Source organism: Condylostylus longicornis, unplaced genomic scaffold (assembly GCF_029603195.1).
Source record: "Condylostylus longicornis isolate FDR11 unplaced genomic scaffold, ASM2960319v2 ptg000027l, whole genome shotgun sequence".
In the NCBI taxonomy this organism is placed as follows: domain Eukaryota; kingdom Metazoa; phylum Arthropoda; class Insecta; order Diptera; family Dolichopodidae; genus Condylostylus; species Condylostylus longicornis.
In genome coordinates, this window is record NW_026577996.1 from 8,850,945 (window position 1) to 8,867,937 (window position 16,993).

Here is a 16,993-nt window from a genome sequence, read left to right on the forward strand (position 1 = left end):
ATAAATGAGCCAAACACTCACAAAATAAAAAAAAATTTAAAAGAGAAATTACTTTGCGCCTATTATAATCTTAAAATGTAGTAAAATATACTGTTAAAATAATAATTCAGTAATACTAACAAAATTATAATAAATAGGGAAAAAAAAAAATTCACTGTGGGCGCTCTCAATCTCTCTCTGTCTCTCTGTCTTTCTCTTGTTTACAATTTATATTCTTCTACATTATTTGCGATCTTTTATTCATATATAATGCAATGTCCGGTGCGATCTTCAGCTCATTTCGTATTGAGATTTTAAACATTGTGGTAGTTAAAAAAATTTGTTTTTTTTTAATAATTTCGCAGCTTTTATTTTTTTGTTTTGCTTTTTGAATTTTCTTAAATTTAAAAGAAAATAATTTTTGATATTTTAATTTAAATATTGAGAAAGTGAAAAGAAAGGTATATACTTAGCAGAAGAAAAGAAAAACATAAAGAAAAAAAAAAAACAAACAGGTGAAAAGAAAAATTCATTAACTGTTAGAAAGGCTTAATTTTTTTTTTCTTTTTGATTTTTAACTTTCGAGATAAGATTTTTAAGTAAAGAAAAAAAAAATACACTAACAATAATTAAAGAAAATTAAGCGCGTGCAATATAAGAAAGTTGCAAGTCAAATTGAACAAGAAAATAGAAAGAAAGAAAGAGAAAAACAAAAATTAAAATCGCGAAATCAAACGCTAATAAATTGTGTAATTTGAAAGGTGCTGTCTGTGTACGTAGTACGTACAGGTAAAAGTAAATAAAGAAAAGTTAATTAAGAAAATTAATAAAAAAAAAAATAAAGGAATTTTGGTTTTTAGTGAAAATTAAAGGAAGATAAAAAGAAATTAAAAAAGAAGAAAAAAAATATTAGAAAACTTTTTTTTTTCTATTACATGAAGTGAAATTATTTTTTTTTATTTTTTTTTGAATTTTAGGGATTTTAAGTGGAAAAATTTTCACGTTACACGAATTTTCTTTAAAAAAAAAAAAGTGTTTTGGTTAAATAACATTTTCATTTTTATTTTTTTATAAAAATTTAAAAAAAAAATTCAATTTAATCATGGCTAGTAAAATTTTAATTTGTTTAATGTTAACATTAACAATAACACAATTATGTTATGGTTCAGCAATTCCAATGTGGGAATTTTTAAGTCGTAATGAAAAGGTAAGCAGTAAATTTCGATAATTTTTTTTTAATTAAAATTTACAAAATACTAAGTATATTGCATTGATATAAGAAATTGGCAAATAATATTATAATAGACCCTTTTTACAATATTAAGAGAATTGAAGATTAAGTTATAAATTAATTAAAGAGTGCACTATAGCTTATATATGAGAAAATAACACTGTAATGGAAAAATTATTTTTGAAATTTAAATTTTACTAATATTTATGTATATTAAAAATTCTATATTAATTTCTTACTACAACTTAGAACTCAATAATTGAATAATCGTACCTACATAGGCATAAATTTTCGCATTATGTAATAATATTAATTTGAACTAGAAATGGGGTTACCATCAGCAGACGATGGTATACTAATAATATTGATAATGATGATATAAAAATAATGTTATACTGAAGAGATGATTTCGAATACTAAAGCGAAAATATTTTAAATTCATTCTACATATAAGTGTACTTAAGTATAAATTGTTTACTTCTAATTTGAATTTCATATACTTATTTTCAAAAAAAAAAATATTTATTTGAAAACAATATTAAATAATTGTTTAATTTCGCACTAAATATAATTAAGAATATTGCAAAAATATAAAACTCTATATGTACCTATGTATGTATGTAAAAAAAATTTTACTATTCAAATATTATTTAAATAACATAAATAACATACATACATACATACAAGTATATAACTGTATAGTATCCGAAGTATAGATCGTAATTTTCTATAACTGGTTTTTTTTATTTAAGAAGTTTTCAATTTATAATTGCGAATAAGAAAGCAAGAAATTTTATTTTAAAAACTGGAATTTTTTATTTTTGATCTTGAAATATTAAATGGGTATGTATGTATGTATGTATGTAAATATTTTTTTTATAATATAAATATAATTCTGAATCATATTTTGACAATTTTAGTATATCACGCATATACAGTGATGATTTTAGTAGTATCCATTATTGCAGATTCTAATAATTTTTAAGCATGTTATTAGTTTTAGAAGTTTTAAAAACCTTAAATATACACAATAGTATAGTTTATCATATTTTCAAATAATTGTTTTATACTAAATAAGTATACAGGGTAGGGGGCCTTATTAAATAATTCGTATTTGCAATAATCGAAAGGTAGTACCTACCCAACATACAAATTGATTAGTACTACCATACTATTTTTGCGAATATTAAAATCGAATTGCATAGTAAGACCCCAACTCTATATTTCCAAATTATTGAATTCATATATTTTGGTTTAGTCTAAGACACATTTTGAGTTTATATTTATATTTAGACTTACATAGATAAAGCACACCGAAAATAATTGTTATACTTAAATTTCTAACTATTATAAGGCTTGGGATTATGATTAATTTTTAGTAGGTACATTAAATTTTTTTTGTACCTGCTTACTGCTATAGAGCAACAATTTGATTTTAAATTAAGTACAAAAGAAATTTCCCTAACATTCACTCAAATTTTTAAATTTATATATAATATAAATAGTTTATATACTATGTTGTAGTATACATATGTAGTAGTCTTGTTATATTCAAAATTTTTTAAGTATTTAAGTATATAGATTACAGTAAAATATTTACAATTTATTATTAAAGTTTTGAAAACTCATTCATTTTATTTATTTAAAAAATTTTTCAAATAAATAATTTAAATTTATTTTTTAAAATATTATACAATATAAAAGCGTATTTCAAAATTTGATTCGATAATGTTATACTGGGAATTTACTCATAATACACGTTTCGTTTCATTTTATCAATAAAATACATATTTGCATATGAATACATTAATTTATTGGGCTACCAGATCACAATAATAATGATTATGTTGCTATTGATTATGATTATGATGATGATGATATAATAATATCACAACTCTGTTTATATATAAGTAGTATAATCAATAAATTTAATCTTTTTGGCTGTTATGATTCTTGTTTTCCTTAATAATCTGAAAATATTGCATATATGTAGGTACATTTTATATTGTTATATACCTGTATCGTATAATATTCTTTTCTAATACCGTTAATATAAAATTCTTTATATATAACCATGTACATTTATATATGAAACAAAAAGTTCTTAAAGATGATAAATTGATATTTTTTTTATATAAATATTTATGTATCAATGTTCATAAATATTTAAACCGGATGAGGTTCTTTATAAAAATCGAAATCACTTGTTGTATAATAGCTAGTCGTTCTTTTTAAATATATATATACAAGCAAACATTTACAGTCATAACACTTTTAAATTGAATTGAAATAAGAACCTTTAAAAATATACAAAAAAAAAACTTTCAAATACTGATTTCGATATAAGATCTGTGTTGTATCATGTGTGTGTGTGTGTTTATAAAAATTTATTGGGAATCATTTAAGAATCGTTTTATCAGAAGATTTATGATATGAATTTTCTTTTTATTCTCTTCTTTCTTTTTTTTTAGTTTTTATATTGGTAGAAATTGAAATTTAGTTTACGGACTAAAAAACCGAATTAGAAATCAGAGAGACCTGTTGAAAAATCTTGGCTTCAAAATTACATCGGCCGAAACTTTTATAAAAAAACTGTTTTGCAAGTAAGCTCTGAATCTTAACGTGCAACTTGTTTAAAAAAAATGCACGGGGGTTAATTGTAAAAAATATTACAATTAAAGAAAATTTATAGCTCAAAATTCTTGAATACCGTTACCTCACAGTTTAAATTACAAACTGTTTGATTGTTTAATTGCATACGGTCATAGAGTTGTCTGTGTGTGCGCTTAAAAACAAACCTATGGAGTACAAATTAGCAATACAACAGTTGCAAAACTAAAAATTTCATATCTGCCTGATCCTTAACCCTGTTAATTTTCCAAAAATTGAAATTTTGAAGAATTTAATTTTAGAGGAACTTTGTCAAGAAATCCTAATATTTTATTACTAAATTGCAAATATATGACTGTTATAAAATCTTTATATTGTAGACTCTCTTCATATTTGAATTAATATTATATACCTCATCTAAAATTTTTTACAGAATATTATGCAAGAAACTGTTATATGGCCGTTTTTACATTTTTTTCCAAAAAATATTTCACTTTAAATCAAACGAATATATCAATATTCTAACAATTGGTCAAAATGGAAACAAAAAGTATATTCTTACTATACTAGTATGTAGTACGTAAATGTGAAATGATTACCTACAATTTCTATGAACAAATCCTATTAATACTAAAATATATTGGCAAATACTATGGGTCTACACAATATAGTGTATCATTTGGTCATATAGTGGTTTTATGTCATATATGTATATATATATATAGTTAATATAATATAAAAATGAATTTAATTTTATGGACGAATGAGACTAAGCTATACAAAACTAAGTATATATATGCATGCAACTCAATTGTATAAACATTAATACCATGAGTTTCGGAAAAAAATAGAAATCACAATACAAAATTTATTGGACAAATTTACTAAAAGTTTAACCTATACTATTTTTATGTTTGAATAGTCATTATTGTGAATATTATGCTGTATACAATACTATGCGAGTATCTACTTACATATATACTATAAAATATTTTATTTCATATAAAGAATAGACGACGTTGATCACACTCACTAGTATATTAATACCAAAGTGGACTTTGGTTTAATGTTTACATATATAAAATGATTTCATATTGATTTTATTCACAATACAATTTATGTACAGTCAAATATTTATACATAATATACATATGCGTACATATGTGCTTGATTATACAATATAACAGTTTAAAGTGAAATTTATATAAGTATAAAGAAATCGATTTATTTTGACTTTAAGTTGGGTATTTATATTTGAATTGATGATTTTTTATTTATTTATTGATTTTGATATTTTCAGTATCACTCTGGATTTAAATAAATTGGAAATTTTGAAAATATTAAAAATGCTATCCTAAAAGTATTGTAAAGTTGAAAAGTAAATTTCTCTAAAAACTGAGATTTTTTAAGATTTTCTCTGAAAGGGAATTTTTAAAAGTAATTTCAAAAATTTTAAGTATTAATTATATAGACTTGTGGGATTAAGTCAACAATGGAATTTTTCAATAATTTTAGGATTTTGCTCTATTGTGATTTGATAGAAGTTACAAAGAAGTTAGTGCGAAAATTTATTTTGAATTTTGCTGCATGAATCACGAATATTTAAAATTTTTGTTAACAAAATTTGATTTTCAATTCGTAATTTGTCGTATGACACAAATGCAGGACTTAGAACTGAATGTAATGAGGTAAAAAGTGCAAATAGAGTAACATGATATTTTTTATTTTACGCCCTTCGGTTGAAAACATACTTATAAATGTGTTTTTGGTACTTATATTCAGATACTAATTGAATAGACCTTGCAGATCATAAAGATCTGATTTAGCATTATTTTCTATATCAAATGTACTTGTAAATGACTCTCGTTCAATAAGAGTTGGGGGTTTTTTTCTGAACTCGCTGTAAATAAATTCGTCATTTTTCCGAAAAAGCTGAACGTATTGTTTCCACTTGTTTTAAATCAAAAATTTTCTTTTTTCGATTACTTTTGGAAATTTGCACCATAAGACTTATTTAATTTAGTTTCTTGATTTTCTATCCTTATCTTCAGATACTACTCGCAGAGCTCGGTCTTATATTCCGCTCTCCTCGTTCACATTACCATAAACAATTACTACAATTCGCAGTTTTGTAAATTTACTTCAATTAAATAAGTAGTATAATAACATTGTATTTAATATATTTATTGCATATTAATGGTTGTAAATATATAGTTTATTGTGCTTTTTGCATATATATACATATATAAAATTATATTTTATTTAAATTTTAAAACTAAAATCAAAACTATACGAAAAAATCCTCTAAAATTGCAAATATTTATAATGAATTAAACCGGTTTTAAATCTCTATGAATATTTATTTGTTATTCATATTACTTATACTTATAATTTAAAATTAAAATTATGCCTCGTATATTTGAGACCTTAACATATCGTATATAAGAAATAAAATCTTCCTGTTTTAGTATTTTAAAAAATTACAATTGCATTTTTATTTTTCTCTGCTAGATATTTGCTTTTTTATTATTTTTCATTATTTATAAACAAAAATAAAAACTTGTAACTAAAAACTTCATCACTTTGGCGACTTAATGTTTTGCTATCTCTTAAAATATTTGAGTATGTACATACATATGTAATAAAAAATCTCTTAAATTTAATGAGTCTAGTTTTATGGATTTCATCTATTTTTACTATTATTGAATCTCAATTAATATAAAATAAAATCAATTGTAAATATGAAAAGTGAATAAATTTAAAATAAAAAGCTTTTAAAAATTATCCTGCGTCTATTGAAGAGGAAGCAAAAAATAAATTTATAAAGATAGGAAACTGAGATTATCCAGTTGGAGTGGAGGTAAATGAAAGAATAATCACTAAGTTTTGTTAATTGCATGTTGGCTTATTGTAATTATTTCTATTTGATCCACATGTTATACTAGCCTTTGAGGAATCTGAGAACACCACATAGTTGAATTGAACCTTCATTATTCATTTAATTTTATATTAAATCGCAACATTAATTTTATTAAAATTCGCTCCAAAAAGCATTCAAAATGGTTGGTAAATGTTGGGTAATTTGATTGTTGGGGGGCCATAAAACTATTTCTTCTTAATATGGCAAGCAGTATTTTAAAAGATTATTTTAATAGTCTCATAAACATCAAAATGTTCTTAAAAAACATTTCTGTAGCTTAGTCCTACACCAACTTGAAATTTCAACTGTCACATTATACGTATAATCTCCTTGTTAACATGCATATAAGCAGTAGTAAATAATTTTATCTACATTTGAAATCAACTATTTCAAATTCTAATGAAACCAATGGTTCGCAAAATAGCACATTCTCCTTAAACTATCAAAAACATTTTGTTTACAAAAGTTGTTTTTTATTAAAATTATTCTTCTTAGGTTATAATACATAATAATCTATCGTATTATAGCATACCTTTAGGAGGAAAAGCTTATAGTTTTAACGAAATTGGTTGGCCAAAATTTAAATTTAGCTATATTTGATAGAAAGATAATATAATAAAATTTTTTTCTAACAAATATGGTTTGGATTCAAGATAAGACCTAATTTCAAAGATTATTTTGTATGTCGTATAGAAAAGTAGATGTTTAGCAAAGATCTATTTTTGTTTAAAATTTCAATTTCCTGTCTATAGGGATGTACAGGTTTTGAAAACAGACGTTCAGACGGACGGTCGGAATGAGTTACATTGATTCTTATTGAAATTATTCTAAGAATAGACTTTTTCTTTATATTTTATAACTGCATTGTAAGCCATTATTTCTAAAGTTTTAACATAATTTCGATAAAGAAAAGCACATTAGTATATACATGAATACGAAATCATGTGTACGTATGTATAAGCAGGAATTTTTAAAACTGATTTTTTCCTATAAATATTTTGTGACTCATACTGTTTACATACATCGAATTTCTTAATATACAATATAATATGTAAATATAGAGGTTATATTGTAAAAATTTAGTTTGAATGAAACAAAATTGTGGAAAAACAACAAAAAATAAACATGAAAATAGAAAAAGATGATCGTGCGATAGTATCAATCAGACTATTGCTGCTTGCTTATGCTCAAGTATGTATGTAAGCAAATGTATACAGGTGTGTATACTTATGGACGTGTACGATGCTGTATATACTATGGGATGAAGCAATAAATATTAAGCTAGACTTTAATTTTTAACAAAGTAGATATTAAACATTAAGCACTTTGTATGTCCAGTATAGCTAAGTGTGTATGAATGTGAATATTGTGGTTCAACATTATTTTCATACCTACATAAATCAGTGTACATTAGTGGTTATTCATATTTAAAAATGAATTTATTGTGTTTTTTCCTATATTTTCTTTGCAAATCAACTATTTTTTATATTAAAATACTTATGTTTATATGTGTGGTTTTCAGTTATACTATACTTATTTTTTATATTATATTATAAAAGTTATAACGATTATAAGTGATATTGACTTTATGGAAGGTCGTAGACTCCATGTTTCATATTCATATGTTTGAAAATTTGCAACTATACATACAAAATTGTTATATGAAGTTTTTGTTTCACGTTTTATGCACACAAACTATGTATGCATGTTTGTGTTGTAGGTTACGATTTTATTATAGCGTTTTACTAATATTTTTAAATATATTTTTGCGCCACATTAATAATAATTGATTACATATATAAAATAACTAAATAAACGCATATATGCACAAAATATAATGCAAGAATACTTGCTTATTAATTAAAAAGAAAATTGTATCATGTTTCATGGTATGCACCTAAGTAATTTTTCTCACTACTTTAAATTTATTGACTATATACGACAACATTTTTATGGAATAAAGAAAGCAATTTAAAATTTTAATGAAACAATTATAATAAAATTATAAAAAATGAGTAGATATAAAAACACATAAATGTGATTTAAATGATGTTGTAGATGTGTAATGGCTGTAACAAGCTAAGTAATGATAATTTTTAAATTTAAAGCAAATCACTAGTATAATTTCAATTTGCTATAAAATTTCAGTAGAATGAAGCATTGTCCAGGAGGTGATTGGATTGCGGCGAAGTGGGAGGTTGCGCTTAGAAGAATTTGTAATAACGCGAAGATTATAGGGCCCAGCTGGCGCTTCATAAATGGTAGGATTTTACAATTAGTCTAAGAATGACCGCTGCCGATCTACAAACCTATAATCTATATTGTAGATTTGTTGGCCAAGAATAAACCGTTTGGTGGTTCATTTGAACAACTATACTTTTTAGTATGTTTCAGCTCAATTTCATCAATTATACTGAGCATATAACTTTAAAAAGAGCTGCAATCTATATTTCAGTAGAAAAATTACATATTGGTGAAAATTGCAATGCATATAAGAAAGTTTTGCTTACATTCGTATTGCAATTAAACATGTTCGACTGCATATGTCGGATGGTCAATATTAACAAAATATTTCAAGAATTTTTCAAGTAAACATTCTAAAGACGTCAAATAGTATAATTTTGGTCGTCAATTCATATATCGAACAAATTCTTAATTAATATTGTTAAGTACTAATCTGGAAGCGCTGTTATAACATACTAAACAACAGAAAAAATCACCCGTTAATTATGTTGTATGAAAAAAAAATATGTTGCATATGCTGATCAAAAAGTATGAAGAAAAAATTTTAGAAAATTTATTTACTTGTCAAATGTGTTGACTGCACATGAAATGTTTAAGAAAATTTTATGACATGCATATTAAGAAATAAATTTCTTAATATGCATGTGATTGCAGTTTTTGCTTTAATGATTTATTGCATTGTAAAAGATTCATTTGGAATTCATAATTAATATTTTAATAAAAAAAAAAGGTCTGTCGAAGCAATATAGAAATTATTTTCAATTATGAGGGTTGCATATTAGTACGTGATTTTAATTTAATTTTATTTACAATGTGAATAATAAAATAATCATGAAATATGAATAATATAGTCTGGCGCAAAAAAATTTTTTTATTAATAAAACTTAATAAGAGATTGACTTACATAATAATTTTATTGATTATAAGTTAATGACCTTTCTGTTTTTCGTATAAGGTAAAATTCATTAGGAAGTTATAAAAAATTTTATAATATTGTTTTTAATAATATTATTTTATAAATTAGAAATAAACAAGTAGTTTGCATAATAAATGCACTTTAATACCTTAATTATTATTTTCAAGGTATTTTTGTTTTCTAGATTTGGTATGTTATTTAAAATTTTGTTAATAAATGTAGCATACAGAAGGAGATTCAGATTTTTAAATCGATAGACAAATTTTGCAAGGGATTATTAAACTTTTGAAATTCTTTGCTTCACTTGAATATACAAAAATAGTAAGAGTACTTAAATATTACATTTACAAAGCCATTCAATATTTTATTGTACCAATATTTTTTCCATCAATTCCAACATATTTTAGTTTCTCTTCTTTTATTCTTAAATCTACTCTCGTTTTTGCTGTTAACAAATATGTTCCCATTAAGAAATTTATTTAGACACAAAATGAACACACCTTATACCTATTCATATAGGTATATTATATTAAGAAAGGTAGAACTAGATAAAAATATTTTTAAATAATGCAAAAATTCCGATTTCAATTGTTGATTAACAATAGAAAAATATGTGGATCATTAGTTACAAATTTATAGTAGTTATACTGTGAAATACTGAAAATATTTTATTGAAAAAAAAAAACAAATCTTCTTGAATAATTTATATCTAAACACGAAATATTTGATCTAGATTATTTGAACAATTTAAAAACCTTAAAACAAAAGAAAATAGTAGCGGTTTAACCCTGAAGGTTTATAATGGTTAAAAGATATACTTTAAAAGATAAGTTCTATTTAAATTTTCGATTCGAATTGATTTTTGATTATAAACAAAAAATTTGTAATATATTGCCATATATTTCATATTGCAAAATAAAGATGTTCAAATAAATTTTCATTACATGTACGTGTACATACATATGTACTTACATTTTTCTCATGTAAGTAGTTTTGCAAACTTAAAATAAAAGATTGTAAAGAAGGTATCTTAAAAAAATTAGATTAGATTTTTAAATTATGAGAAAATAGTAACGTTTTTAGTTTGTAAATTTAATAATATTAAGAAAAAGAAATCATTGTTCTAGAAAATTCACAAGAAAATTTTGAAAATTTACTTTTTATTCAATATACTCTGTACATTACTGTTACACGAAGATGATGTAAAAATTTAATTAAAAAATTTTTTGTACATCTGTAAATTTAATTGATAATTTTTTTTTGCAATAATCAATTAATTAATTGGGTAATAATCATTTAAAAATAAAATTTTCCGAATTTTGGACTTTAACAAAAGTAGTAAAATACGAGACCTGCAAAAGGTTCAAATATGGGTCGTAACAATATTGTTCTCTCATTATATTAACATTTATGAAATAATTTAATGCACAAATTTTAAATGTATGCTATATTTGACTAAATACATATAAGCAAAATTCTCAGGTTTCTACAAATTATTGACTGGAACTTTCAGAAAAAGTAAATTAAAAACAATTGAACCCAAGAGGTTTGACTAAAATATTGTCAAACAAATTTTTGTATATATAAAAATTTATGGGTCTAAAAAATTATTTTTTTTGTTGCTATAATGATTATATTAATTTTCCATAATTATCAGAAATATTTACGATATTTATTCAAAAATTAAATTTTTAATAGGTTTTTGTTATGCTTCAGATTTTATTTATTTTCTGTTTTAAATTAATATTAATAAAATAGAATTTAGACCAGGTGTTTGCAACAGTATCATACTGTTTGATTATCACACTGTTTGAATCATACCATTTATATGTTAACGAAATATAATCTTAATTACGGGTTGCATTGTAATCCATAAAACGGTAAATTAAAGAATTGTGTTGCATTGCTTTCAGCACAGAGAATAATGAATATTTACTTATTATTTTAGAGCATATTGATGAAGTTAAGTACTATATTCTCACACAATGGAAGTTCGACATGATTATAACTAAATCATAATTGTGTATGATATAGCGTGTAGTATTTATATTAATAAATACCATCTAACAATAACTTGTTAATTGATTAAATTTGCATATTATTTAATAAATTATTTTTTTTTTCTAATTTACGTTTATTATTTTATAAATATATGTAATTAAGACCGATTATAATATTCAATGTTATTATATAATTTTTCGTTTACTGTTATACATTTGTGGCATTAAATGAAGATAATATATAGAATAAATTATAATATTATATTAAAGTTTTATTTAAAATTTTGCATGGTTTATATATGAAACACAAAAATAATAAAAAAAAAAACAAAATGGTGATAAAATGCAAAAAGTGAGAGTCTACGGTTGCATTATAAATAAATAAAATCTAATATAAATAATACCACAACGAATTATTTGTATAGGTAAGGTATTAAAATGCTTTTATATTTGGGAATATTTAAATTATTTTCATATATATAAAATACCGTAATAATATGCTAAATATAAAAATTCGATAAAATATAATATGAAATTTTATTGCGGTTCATTTTATTCGTTTTCATAATTAGTCTATAAAGCTTGCAATAATTTTTAGAATAACTTGAATGTGTTAAATTTGTTTAGCATATTTTACGGGTATAATAGTAATAGAAATACTTATACATACTATCTAGTAATACGTATCTAGTAATACCTACAAATGTGATACGCAAATAGATTTGTGGTTTTAACAATTTGCAGCTTCCTTTCGTAAAGAGCCTAAAGACAAAAATTTTTAAATTAAAATATTTTAAAATAATTCGAATTTTGCATTATTTTGAAATGAGTTGTTCACATAATATTAGGGTATTATAATTTAATTATATGAAAAATTTTTGAAAATAACACTTGAAAATTTCTAAGTAAACAATTTTAAGGTTAAAATGTAATTCCTCAATTAAATTAATTTTTCTGCTTGAAATTAAATTTCAATTTATAATTTAATGGTATGTACATACAACGCTATATTATGTATGTATATGCATGTAACCCACAAAATATAATAATAAAGAACTTAATTTTCAATTTATAATTTTTTTTTAATTTTAAAAAATCAAAAATCTTTATACAAAATCTTAAAAGTCTTTTTTAACCTTTAAAATTCTTATTATGGAAATTTAATGATCATTATATTGTTATTCATACATACGCATACATAACTAAACAATTAAATACTAAATTCATGCAATATTTTTAATTACTTTATAACTGTATGACTATTCAAATACATACTTATAATTTGTGTTTCCGAAAAAAATAAAAAGAGTAGGTAAGAGAAAATTTTTTTTTTTTAATAATTATTATTGTTATTACCTTCTATTTTCTATATATGTATATACAAACATACTTATATAAATATAAAACGCATGCAAATATACACCTGCACAAAATAAAAACAAACTTTAAATACAAAAACCACAATAAAAAAAAAATTGTTTTTTTTTTCTTTTTAAATTTACTTCCGATTAATTAATCTAACCACGCCAGATAACTATGATATTTTTGGTGATAATTTTAATTGAACGTAAAAAAAACAAACAAACAAAACAAACATGAACAATTCAAAAAATCATAATTATAACGTTTAATAATTTTAACTAAAAAAATAATAAAAAATTAAAAAAAAAAAACAAATAATTGTTAAAATTACAGTCTGCGCTCTTTGATTCAAATAACAATTTTATTTACTATTAAATATATTTTTATAGCCTTCTCTATATACACCAGTGATAAGCAACTAGCGGTCCGCGGGCCGCCTGCGGCTCGACTGAAGTTTTTTTGCGGCCCGACAAATGTTTTTTTGCGACTTAAAAAAAAATTAAGCTTGTTTCACCTATTCACTTATTTACTTATTGATTAAAAAAAAAATTTCCCAAAGACAATATTTTTTTTTTGGTTAAATGTTGGCTTTTCGCAGTTCCCCGCCGAGAAATTCCCGATATTATCTGATCATGTAAGAAAGATGGGTTGTCTCTTCGGAAGTACATATTTTTGCGAACAGCTTTTTTCAAAAATGAAAATTATCAAAAAATCATCTCCAAATCGACTGAATGATGAAAGGTTGGAAAGGTACGTGTCACAGTTTCTAATACACCCGCAAATATTTCTAAACTTTTCGACAGGAAACAGAAGAGTCAAATTTCTCATTCAAACTTTTAATACTTATTTTTATTTTTTCTTATTATAATTTTTCAATCACTATTTTTATAATAATATGTTTAAGTTTAAGAAAATAATTATAATATCTAAGATACATTCAATAAACATTTAAAAATAACTACAAAATGCTTGAAATTACTTATTACTGAAACCAGAAAATAAATTTGCTATAACTGCGGCCCGGGAAACGATTGCTTTTTCTCATTTAGCCCAATTTAAAAAACGGTTGCACATCACTGATATACACGATCATATTCCATATAGTTTTTGTATATATAGCTTCATAATTACGTAGATAATCGTGTAAATGAACTTGTATTATATATAAAAAATATTTTAAACTAATAAATTATGGTGTGGCAGAAAATACACCAAATCTGATAAAAATTGGAAACCATATCGGAAATAACAGCTATATGCATCGTTGATTAACCTGGCACGCTATAATTCTTTGTTTTTTCTCTAAAACGAAAAAAAAATATTGAAAAAAAAAATAATACAATAATTTTTTGACAAATTGAACAAATTGGAAGGGCAAGGAGATCAAAAAGATGCCAGATAAAACGGAACTGAACGGAACTAAAATATAAAAAAAAAATATGTAAAAATACATAAAAAATCAGTTATAAAAATATATTAATTTTTTTATAATTAACAAGTTTTTATTGATAACTTACACATTTAAGTATAAATATACATGTTTGAGTAATAATTCATAACTACAATAATTAAAAATTTTAGATTGACAAATTTACTATAATAAATTTGTTTTTTTTTTGATTGAATTATCGATATAAATAAATAAACAGGTACACAGGTAGATCGCAGCACGTGTTTAAAAAAATTTTTTTTTCTTCAATATACTTTAAAACTTACCTTTACATTCACAGGGTAATTGAAATCCAAATTGAATGATTAATGTAATAAAAATGATTGTGTGTAAACAATAATGCTGCTAATAGAAGTCACCTTGTTCGATACTCTGGAAAATCCTCAAAAAATTTTGTAAGAACGTTAAAATATTGTATAAGAACAGCGTAAAAGGGAAGAATAATCATTTATTTGAAATCAACCCGCGTCCTATTCCCAAATTTGGTAAATGCGGCTTAGAGTTCGTCATAAATCGAACAAAACAGTGTTGGATTTGTGTAGTCGAAGTTTTATAACTTTGTTATAATTTTTTTGTAATGATATTGTAAACGTTATTCAATTATCCTAAAAGTTTTGTTTAAATCACGGTTATTTGTTTTCATTAACGCTACCACAAAAAATTTTCTTTTTTTATGCTGCCTTTACTTTTTCAACTTTTGGCTTTTTTTCACCTTTTTTTTCACCTTTCGTATGTAAATCGTACTCTTTTTAAAAAATAGATAATATACACATGTATGAATGAATGCATGAATGTATTTATGTTATATATATGTCTAATCATACATACCTACACATAAAAATTTAATATATTTATGTATAAATGTTAATATTTTAGGTACACACCTAACTGATTTCTAATTAGTAGTATAGATTGTATAATAAGAGGAAAATAGCGTTTTTGAAAAAAAAATATAAATTTATAAAGTATTCTTTGTGAGTAGCAAGGAAGGCCAAAAATTAAGGTTTTAAACCTCATACAATATTATGTAGGTATTTTTTTTTAATATTCTTAATAAGTATGGTGTTAAAAGAAAAATCAAATAAGAAAACAACTGTTATAAATTGAATTAGACAACGGCAATTCGGTATGAATTCTTTGACAATATCTACATACATACATATATGACTTATGTATTTAATATTATTATTATAGCATAAGTCGTGACCTCTTTCGTTGAACATATAAAATGTTTTTATTATTTTTTGTGATTTTGAAGATTTTAATGAAAACTTTCCGTTTTTCAAAAAATATTATTGTTTATACATACTTATTGACTATATAATGTTCGTTTTAAGGTAAAATATTTTAAAATCACAAAAAATACTTAATTAATTAGACACGTTGACAGCTTATTTCAAGTTTTATATGTACTCATCAAGGGAAATATTATGATTTTATAATTTAGAACATTAATTGCCGAATTATGTTTTATTATAAATTTAATATTTTTAAGAATACAGTCGATGCAAATTTTTAGCAAAAACAACAAAAAAAATGTTCAGTAAAATAGCAAAAATTTGTCAAACGAGACATCTGTAGAGACCACGGCTGACTGATTTTTGTAATGTCAAGGGTAGAGGCACATCCAGTGTTCCCACTTGGTAAAAACAAAATGTATCCAATTTCAAGGAAAAAATGTATCCATAGTGTATCCAAACTCATTAAGTATAATTTTTATACCAAGCCGTCCTATTGTTGGTTTTTTTATTTATAGTAAATTAAAAAATTCTTTAAGAAATCATATACAACTTCTATTATATTTTTAATGTGAAAGTTAAGGTCAGAAAAAACATATGCATATATGCCTTCTGTAGTAGTTGAATTATGTGCCAAAGACAATTCACCATTAAAACGGAAAAATTTTAAAAAATATGTACAGCCAATGCATTTTCTATATTACAACTAGCTTACACCAAAATATTTCTGGTACGTTCTTGTCTAAATGTTCTAAATTTGAATACAGGAAGAGGCAGTACTCATTTAATAAAGCAGATTTCTTACTTTCTTCTAGTAAACTCGGAAACCTGTTTAGAAAGGCCAGCAAATAACACTTTTTAAAGATAAAGCAATTTCGCGTTTTAATATTAGCAGCATTTTACAGTTTTGTAACATTTATTTAGTGTTTGAGAAATAAGTGTATCCATATTTCAGCAAAATTTTGAAATGTAGCCATTTTCGGCATTTTAGCAAATTTGAGTATCTTTGTATCCAAGTTAAATATAAATCAAAAAATGTATCC

At 23.4% G+C, this 16,993-nt stretch overlaps 1 protein-coding gene across 3 annotated transcripts in view; it reads left to right on the forward strand.

Moving 5' to 3' along the window:
* The first annotated feature begins 296 nt into the window (after positions 1–296).
* The window catches only part of LOC129607294 (rhythmically expressed gene 5 protein), a 50,583-nt gene continuing 33,886 nt past the window's right edge, over positions 297–16,993 (forward strand). The window contains exons 1-2 of one of the 3 annotated variants that reach the window (XM_055518195.1): positions 297–774; positions 957–1,186. In XM_055518195.1, the coding sequence (XP_055374170.1) occupies positions 1,082–1,186 (105 nt within the window). In that variant the 5' untranslated portion in view covers positions 297–774; positions 957–1,081. Of the gene's footprint in view, positions 1,187–16,993 lie in introns of all 3 variants that reach the window. The other 2 variants (XM_055518196.1, XM_055518194.1) reach the window with 2 other exon arrangements.